General features: G+C 43.7%; 1 protein-coding gene across 1 annotated transcript; it reads right to left on the reverse strand.

The window, feature by feature from the left end:
* Positions 1 to 3,999: 3,999 nt before the first annotated feature.
* On the reverse strand, positions 4,000 to 7,589 carry LOC109766322 (uncharacterized). Its single transcript, XM_073498527.1, has 2 exons — positions 4,599 to 7,589; positions 4,000 to 4,502 (listed from the first exon to the last, which is right to left on the reverse strand). Exons 1-2 carry the CDS (start codon positions 7,567 to 7,569, stop codon positions 4,126 to 4,128), a joined length of 3,348 nt encoding a protein of 1,115 aa, XP_073354628.1. The 5' UTR covers positions 7,570 to 7,589; the 3' UTR covers positions 4,000 to 4,125.
* Positions 7,590 to 9,811: the final 2,222 nt, after the last annotated feature.

Below are 9,811 nucleotides of genomic sequence, written 5' to 3' on the forward strand. Positions count from 1 at the left end.
ATAGATATGATGATCCTTGAGCTATTCGCGACGCCGCAAAAGTAGAAATCAAATAGGAGCACCAATTGTTGAAGGTTAGTCAAACCACTAGTTTCACGAAGGGCAAGGGCAAGAAAGGGATACTTCATGAAACGGCAAATCAGTTGCTGCTCTAGTGAAGAAACCCAAGGTTGAACCCAAACCCGAGACTAAGTGCTTCTGAAATGAGGGGAACGGTCACTGAAGCAGAACTACCCTAGATATTTGGTAGATGAGAAGGCTGGCAAGGCCGATAGAAGTATATTGGATATACATTATAATGTGTACTTTACTAGTACTCCTAGTAGCACCAGGGTATTAAATACCGGTTCGGTTGCTAAGTGGTAGTAACTCGAAATAAAAAGCTACGGAATAAACAGAGACTAGCTGAAGGTGAGATGACGATATGTGTTGGAAGTGTTTCCAAGGTTGATGTGATCAAGCATCGCATGCTCCCTCTACCATCGAGATTGGTGTTAAACATAAATAAATGTTATTTGGTGTTTGAGCATAGACATGATCGGATTATGTTTATCGCAATACGGTTATTCATTTAAGGAGAATAATGGTTGCTCTGTTTATTTGAATAATACCTTCAATGGTCTTGCATCTAAAATGAATGGTTCATTGAATCTCGATCGTAGTGATACACATATTCATGCCAAAAGATACTCCGTCTGTCCGGAAATACGTGTCCTAGAAATGGTTGAAAATGGATGTATCTATAACTAAAATAAGTCTAGATACAACCATTTCTAGGACAAGTATTTTCGGACGGAGGGAGTATAAGATAGTAATGATAGTACCACATACTTGTGGCACTGCCATTTGAGTCATATTGGTATAAAACGCATGAAGAAGCTCCATGTTGATGGATCTTTGGACTCACTCGTTTTTTGAAAAGTTTGAGACATGCGAACCATGTCTATTGGTTTATACGCATGAAGAAACTCCATGCAGATGGATCGTTTGGACTCACTTGATTTTGAATCACTTGAGACATGCAAATCATACCACATGGGCAAGATGACTGAAAGGCCTCGTTTTCAGTGAGATGAAACAAGAGAGCAACTTGTTGGAAGTAATACATTTGATGTGTGCAATCCAGTGAGTGCTGAGGCACGCAATGAATATCGTTATGCTCTTACTTCACAGATGATTTGAGTAGATTCTAAGTATATTTACTTGATGAAACACAAGTCTGAATTATTGAAAGATTCAAGTAATTTCAGAGTGAAGTTGAAGATCGTCGTGACAAGAGGATAAAATGTCTATGATATGATCATAGAGATGAATATCTGAGTTACGTGTTTGGTACACAACTAAGACATTGTGGAAATTGTTTCACAACTAATGCCGCCTGGAACACCATAGTGTGATGGTGTGTTCGAACATCATAGCTGCACCCTATTGGATGTGGTGCAAACCATGATGTCTCTTATCGAATTACCACTATCGTTTATGGGTTAGGCATTAGAGACAACCGCATTCACTTTAAATAGGGCACCACGTAATTCCGTTGAGATGACACCGTATGAACTATGGTTTAGAGAAACCTAAGCTGTCATTTCTTAAAAGTTTGGGGCTGCGACGCTTATGTGAAAAGGGGCTGCGACGCTTATGTGATAAGAGCATCTACAGCCGGACTTTGCAAATCCAGTCTCTCAAACGCCCGCGGAGGCGACCGATAGCGTCCGCGGACAATGACTGATCACGCCTCAAAGCCACTATGCATCCGAGTCTCTCATATTTTAAGGCCTAAATGAATACAGAGCATGCAAAAGAAACACTATATACTACATACTACCCTAGCTAATCTTCATCGTCGGAGATGTCCACGACATCAGTACCAGGCGCCGGCTAGACGGGCGCGTAGGAAGGCTCTGGCTCGTCCTCCTCCTGCTCCACCTTATCCATCTAGGCAAGCATCTCCGCCGCCTCTGCGGCCTGCTGCTCATCCATCTCCTACCGACAATAGCATCCGGCCTCCGCAGCCGACTCCGAGCGGAAAGAACCGAGGATGGCCTGTTGCTCCGCCTGCAGATCTGCGTCGCCTGCGTCCCCCACATCATCCTCCTCCTCCTCCTCTTCGTCTTCCTGCTCCTCCTCCTCCAGATCCACTATATCTGGAGGCAGCCCCGCGGCGATCCGGGCTTCACGCCTTGCCCGGATCCGCTCCAGCGTTAGAAATGGGTGGCTTCTCACCCGGCAGCGTGGCGGTATGGCTACTAGGCGGAGGGGAGTGAAAAATGTGGATGATAGGGTTTCTGTGCCAGCGGCGGCGGATAGGCGGAAGAAACTGTGGATGGTAGGGTTTCGGTGCCAGCGATCGCCTTAAATACACTATGTGGCCCGCTGGAGCGGCGCCACACGGTGATATCGGTCCGACGGAGGAGACGAGCTTCGGACCGCCTGGTTTTGAGCGATTCCGCGTGGGACCCCGCCATCAGTCCGACGTGGCGCGCGGCCCGGGCACCTCTATATCTGCCCCATATATGTGCTGGATATGAGGGGTGCCGGTCAGCCCGGGCGTTTGAGACCGGTTTGAGGCGCCCGGCTGTACATGCTCTAACTACACTATATACACCTGGGTACATTCTTCAGTACAATGCTTCCTCCCATTTTGCATTTATTTATGCTAATGATATTGCATGCTTTCATTGTTGAAAGACTAAGAGATGACTTTCTTCTTGTGATTTTGTTCTGCACTTTAGCAAGACCGATTTGCGCACAAGATGTCCAGTTATTGGCTTGATGACTTGGTGGTGTGCTAGAGAGGGAGATATTTAAAGGAATTGATCTTGCTGAAAACAAGAGAGAAATTCGAAACTCTTAATGAAAGTAAAGCTTGGTTGTGGGTACGTATTCTTTCTACTTATCTTCACTTGCATAATGAGTACTAGTTATAAACTCATGATTTATCTATAGTTTTATGTTTTACAGTTCATCTTCATGTCCATCTAGTTAATATAGGTGATAAATTGGTGACCGCTCATCCATGTAATCTTCATCAAGTGAGGTATTTCGAGTGCTGATACTTTTGTTGAACACCAAGTAATATATATGCACATATATACGCCAAGGAATATATATACATATAATACACACACACACACCCATGTAGAACACGCAACTTGCATTAAAAAAAGAGGTGTTTGATTGTCTCGTCATAAGTACAAAAACTGCATTTCTTATTTCCTTGCCAATTATGACAGGCGAGATTGTCTTTGATTAGCACAACTTTCAGTGAAATTTTCGTCATCCAAATTTTCTTGTTATTATTCACTGAAACCTCTGAATGCGTGAGTGCTCGCTAGACAGAGTCGACTGTGTTCCGCCGACGGCGCCCGAAAAGTTGATCGATCGAAGCAAGTATAGCTACCTAGTAGTGGTTCACCTACGGAAGTACGCGGCTAGACGTGCATTATAGTTTATCCATCAAGCTGGCTTACACAGCTCCTGGCGATCTGATCTAGTAGGGTTCAAAAAACCAACATGCGAAACATGAACTGCATTATTGTTGGATGCATTGATCGAGGCAGAGGTTGGGGTTATCCTCTTTTAAAATCAACAAAACAAATTAAACCATCAAAACACAGGTCTTGTTTCTAGTAGTGGTGTAGATTAATTGTGTTTTGTACCAGTTTCCTTTTGGATTCACTAATTCATAACCCATTGATGTTAATTTGCAGAATCTAGCTTCGTAGTGGAACACGTGAGGATACCAGAACCTGCTATATATCTTGTACTGGCACAACTGGGTTCATGAATCTGAGGAACTCGGTTGTAACACGAGGCGTGCAAATCAACGAACAGGTGGGTGAGCAGAGCAGGATACACACACGAACAGGTGGAATATTTTGGTCGGCACTACACCGCCTGCCTTTCTGGTGTCTTGACGACATGATAAGGTGTCAAGGGAGGATGGCTTATGCACATGGCCTATGTCCACATTATTACAACAAGAACTTTTCGAAACTATGGCAAGGTTATTACAAGTATTAATAATCTTAACAGAATCTGCGCGCCGAAACAAGGTGCATTGGGACACTCCGTACGTGCCCACTGAAGTCTGATGATGTTGCTTTTTTCATTTCGACAAATCAGTCATGGGGCAGCACTCCGTTCTGCTGCTGCTGCTCCTATGGCTTTGGTGTACTCCACTTTGATCTTCTTCAATCTCACGACCACATTGCTCATGGTTATTCTCTCGTCAAGCGAGTCGCTGGAGCAGAGTAGGCCCAGCTCAAACATCGGCACAAGATAGCCTTCCAAGCTGACAGTGGAAGAAGAGTCATGTATTAGCTGGTCATCCACGACAAGGACAACCTCCCTAGGAAACGCCTCGAGCACCCACCGCCTGAGACTACGATCTCCAACAAAAAAGTCATCCGTGGGTCTCTTTCCAGTCAAGACTTCAAGGAACATGATTCCGTAGCTGAATACGTCGCTCTTTCTCGAAGCTTTTCCAAGGGACCCATACTCTGCTCATGGAAAGAATTCATAAACAAAACAGAAATTGAATTATGACAAATGAACATAACTAATTAACACTTACATTAATTATAACATTTACATACCTGGGGCCATGTAGCCAACTGTGCCAGGCATGCTCGCGTAAATCACGGAGTTATCATCACCAAGTAACAGCCTTGCGATGCCAAAGTCCGCAACATGTGCTGTCATGTCATCATCGAACAACACATTGCTTGGCTTCAAGTCACAGTGCAAGACCACCTCATGATGCTCATGGTGTAGATACTCCATTGCCATGGACACATCGATCATGATGTCCAACCTCTCTAGAAACCCCAAGTTCCTTGTGGCTCCAGAGGAGTGAAGGAGCGTCTCTAAGCTACCATTGCACATGTATGGCAGCACCAGTGCTCTGAAATCAAGGTTCGAGCAGGTGTTGAGGATCCTTATCAGATTGCGGTGCCGCGCCATGCGTAGCACACCACACTCGGCATCGAAGCTTCTAATGGCTTGTTCCAAATGCATGTCAAGTACTTTTATTGCAACCACCACACCATTGCGTAGTTGGCCCTTAAAAACATTTCCAAAGCTTCCAGACCCCAACAAGTTGCTGTCGCTAAAATTTTCAGTGGCATGAACGAGGTCATGGTAGGAAACCAACTGATGGCCGATCATGTCAACCATACCTGTAGAAACTGCCATCCCTTGCTGCTTCTTGATTTTCTTTCGGATTATTACATATATGCATGAAGATACAACTCCAGTTACTACGATGATAGTAGGAAGCAAAATTTTCAACATGTGGTCTTTTGTTCTTTGGGTAGTGTTACTTGGACACTGTGAAAATCCTAAAGCTGAAGCGCCACATAGCCCCGAGTTCCCCATCAAGGATTGTAGGCTGATGTTTGAGAAGACACCTCCTTCTGGTATGCGGCCTTGTAGCTTATTGAAAGAGAGGTTCAAGCTAGTTAGGCAGGTAAAATTGGTAAGGTACTCTGGGATGGTACCAGATAGATCATTATGGGATAGGTCCAAAGTGTCCATGCTTTCTAGCTTGTCAAAAGAATGAGGAATCGAATTATCAAAAGAATTGTGTGATAGGTTCAGGTAGGCTATCATTTGGAGTTGTCCAATTGAATCCGGGAGGCTACCAACCAAACGATTGGTAGAGATATCCATGAAGTTAATTTGTTTCAGATATCCTATATCAAGCGGTAATGTGCCGTTGAAAAGGTTTCGAGAAAGATCAAGCTGGAGAAGACTAACAAGATGAAATAAACTTGGCGGTATTGTGGATGATAACCGGTTACCGGCTAATTCCAGGTATACCAACTTGCTGAGGTTACCAATGCCATCTGGTATGCAACCAGTGAATTCATTATCATTGAGGAACAAAAATTCTAGATTTTTTAGCAATGTAATCGGAGATGGGATGGTGCCTAGCAAGTTATTTTCATAAAGGTCAAGCTCTTGTAGATTCTCCATTTTCATGATGGATTGTGGAATTACACTATGCAGTTGGTTTTCTGAAAGATCTAGCACAATGAGACCGGTTAAATTTGAAATCGTAGGTGGAATTTCACCAACTAAGTTTATTCCCGATGCATTGAAATATTGCAGCTGGCCTGATAAATTTCCTACATAGTTAGGGAGGTTACAACTAGTGAAATTATTTGATGCGATGCTAAGATATTGGAGCCTTCTAAAATTAGTGAACATGGACAAGAAGTTGAGATCTCCTTGTAGGCTGTTTTGTGCAATATCGATATGCACCAAAGAGTGCATGTTTCCAATTGTTGAAGGTACCGATCCAACCAACATATTAAATGCTAATCCCAGGTATGCTAATTTCGATAGGTTACCGAGAGAAGCTGGAATAGATCCCGTTAGTTGATTATCATGTAGACTCAAACCCGAGAGTTGACCTAGCTGTCCAAATTCTACTGGAATGCCTCCGGTTAGATTGCATTCTCCGAGGTCTAGGGACATTAGCGAAGTGAGGTTGGCAAGTACAGCAGGGATTGTGCCAACAAGGCCATTTTGACTCAAGGAAAGGAATATGAGATTAGTCAGCTTGCCTAGCCATGTTGGCACAACACCCCCAAATGAATTAGTGTCTAGTGAAATAACTTGGAGGTACCGACAAGATACAAACCCTAATGGAATGTGACCTGTGAAATAGTTTTCAGCGATGGCAATTACTTCCAGCATCGGGAGACTAAAACTTTTATTGCTAGGGATAGAACCAGTTAGGTTTAGGTTGGCAACAAAAGACATGGTATGTAGCTTAGACATGTTGAAGATTGCCTTGGGCACTGGGCCAGCAAGATGATTGACTTGTAGGTTAAGGAACTCCAGCATAGGCAAGGAGCCAATGCAAGATGGTATTGGTCCTGTCAAGCTGTTGTTGCCTATGTCCAAATGACTTAACAAATGAGTATTGTTGAATAAATTAGTTGGTATTGAGCCAGTGAGGCGATTCGCATAGAGATTTATTTTGCCAGCATTGTGTAGGTTATGCAGCTGCGCTGGAATTGTGCCCGAGAGATTGTTAAGACGTAGGGAAAGAACTTGAAGGCTTGTCATGTTTCCTATGCTAGGAGGGATGCTACCTGACAAGGAATTGTAGCCAAGATATAGAAATTTTAGGCGGTGCAATCTTCCCAGGTCGTCTGGAATTGAGCTGGTGAGGTTGGTGTTGTTGAGATTTAGGATAGAGAGGAAGGAGAGGTTACCAATGTGAGGAGCGAGTGATCCATAGAGTGGTACGCCTGGCAGCTCAATAGCAGTGACTCGCTGCCTGCGCTGACTGCACGAGACACCGACCCAGTGGCAGAACGATGCACTGCTTGTCCAGTTGCTAGAAAGGACACCATCAGGGTCGGAGAAGCTGGCTTTGAAAGCCAGCAACGCTGCGAGATCAGTGTCACTGCCGTTGCCATGGTTCCTCGTTGCTGGAGAAGAAGCCGAGATGGCATGTGGCAGTACTAGCAGGAGCAGTACTAGAATGACAGAAATGTGGGCAGATGAGGATGGAGTGGCCATTGAGCTAACAAGTGAGGGATGGGACGACATGGAGTAACAAGTCAGAGCTAGCAGCACGTTTATATAGGTTTTCTACAGAGTGCAGACTAGATATCTCAAAATAGCGCTTTATCTCTGTCACACTCCGCAGGATGAATTTCTCGCGTTAGTGGAGAATCATCGATGATATGCACGCACGGAAAATAATAGTACAAAGGATATAGCTAGTATATATTGTGTGCCTTTGCAGGGTGTGTTAGTGTAAGAAACTGGGCCTTTGTTTTCCTCCAAAGGATATAGTATATAATGTATGGCTTTTCTCTCAACCAATCATGCCTTGGTTCAGTGAGAAACGTTGCTTTTCTGGCATGTTCCAACTCCCAATTAACGGGTGGTGCTTTCAACGACAAGCAAGACATTTGACTCTTTGTGCGTTTAGTGCAAACCCACTACACTAATGGAATATCATTCTGTTTACCTTTCTCTTTTACTGCCTGCTTCGTACATGCGGTTGATGGCCATAGACGACGCAGCACATGCGGTTGTCAAGGAAGACGGCGTTGATGGCCATCCAGAGCGAGTACACCGTGTGCTCCCGCGAGGGGGAAGGGCTAGAGTTTTTGGAAAAGGAGGCAATACTCCCGGCCTCTACATCAATCGATGCATGCAGCCATCTTATTAACAATGAAATAACAAAGTCTTAGGGTCACTAGGAGCCCATAATTAAAATGCCAAACGAAATAAAACAAAAGAAAAACGCCACATCAAGCGATACAGATCAGAATACGATGCCTATACCTAGTCTATTATGAGCAAGCCATCCAAATCAGTTGAAAATAGCTCGTGCTACCGTCTCCCAACGGTTGCACCCAGTAACCAAAAGCTCCCTGGAATCCACATGAGTGAGTAATAACCACATACGGATCTAGTTGTAACTCTGTAGATTACCTGCAAATAGCTCATGAAGTTTGTCCCACTAAAAATCATATCATTTCTAGTATTCCATATCGCCCAAAGTAGTGCACATATCCCTATCCGAATATGTTTCGGTATATGTATGTCCACTCCATTGAGCCACGTGCCAAATAACGTGTTTATGCTCGTTGGGGGATGTATGTTCAAAGCTATATGAATTGAGCACCATAATAATTTTGCAAGTGGGCACTCGAGAAAGAGGTGCTTAATCATTTCATTGTGATCACAAAAACAACATCTGGAGTTACCGATGCAGCTTCTTTTAAGCAAATTATCTTTGGTCAAAATGACTCCTTTGTGAGCAAACAATATGAAAATCTTAATTCAGAGCGGAACTTTGATTTTTCATATGTGTAAAGACCTAGACAATGGCCCTGAATCAATTAAGTCCAGATACATAGATTTCACTGAAAAGATCCCGTTCGTAGTTAACTTCCAATGAATCGTATCCTCGTGGTCCGATAGTTGAACTTGCATCAACCTGCGGACAAGGTGCAACCACACATTCCACCGATCCCCTACTAGGGATCGCCTAAATTGGATGTTAAGCGGTACCGAATTTAATACTGTGGCGACAAAGTCGTCCATTCGTTGCACAATATTATATAGTGATGGATACTGTAGAGCCAGAGGCATCTCCCCAGCCACGTATCCTCCTAAAATCTACTGGTGGTACATGTACCTACGCTGAACCTCACCCGTTGGAAGATGATGACCTTTGTCCTCATTAACCCTTTCCAAAAAGGTGAGTCTGTAGGTCTAACTATGACCTGGGCCAAAGTTTTAGTGCGCAAGTACTTATTCCGAAAATTTGTACCCACGTACCCTCGGTCTCTACCGATAACCTGTAAAGCCATTTGCTAAGCAAGCATCAGTTCTTTACCTCTAAATTCTCGATTCCTAACCCATCTTGGTCCTTGGGTCTGCAGATGATATCCCATCGGGCCAATCGGTATTTCCTCTTAATCTCATCACTTTGCCAAAAAAAAGGGATCTATAGAAGTCTAATCTTTTCCGCACACATACGGGCACTTTAAAGAAGGATAGAAAGAACATCGGCAAGCTCGTCACTAACATTTTAGTTTTATCAGTCCAGGATGATGTGCGGCTGGAGCTGGCATGATTGGAAGGTCTTTTTTTTAGGGAAAGCTTGGAAGGTCATATTGAAGGAGGTTGAATCTACTACTACTCATCGCACTTTTGGACAAGAAGATGAAAAACGAAATAAGCTGAAACAGAGTCACTCCAAAACGGAGTATTTAAGTATTTCAGCAGTGTGCCACTACTAACAATTTTTTTTCTTTTTTCTAAAAATACT

This window comes from Aegilops tauschii, chromosome 5 (genome assembly GCF_002575655.3).
Source record: "Aegilops tauschii subsp. strangulata cultivar AL8/78 chromosome 5, Aet v6.0, whole genome shotgun sequence".
NCBI classification, from domain to species: Eukaryota; Viridiplantae; Streptophyta; class Magnoliopsida; order Poales; family Poaceae; genus Aegilops; species Aegilops tauschii.

What these genes read in the sequence shown, in the direction of transcription:
- LOC109766322 (XM_073498527.1), bottom strand. Translation starts at nt 7,569, where the DNA reads ATGTCGTCCCATCCCTCACTTGTTAGCTCAATGGCCACTCCATCCTCA. An exon ending in AGTTGGCTACATGGCCCCAG is followed by an intron (nt 4,503 to 4,598) that starts GTATGTAAATGT and finishes TTCCATGAGCAG; the next exon opens with AGTATGGGTCCCTTGGAAAA.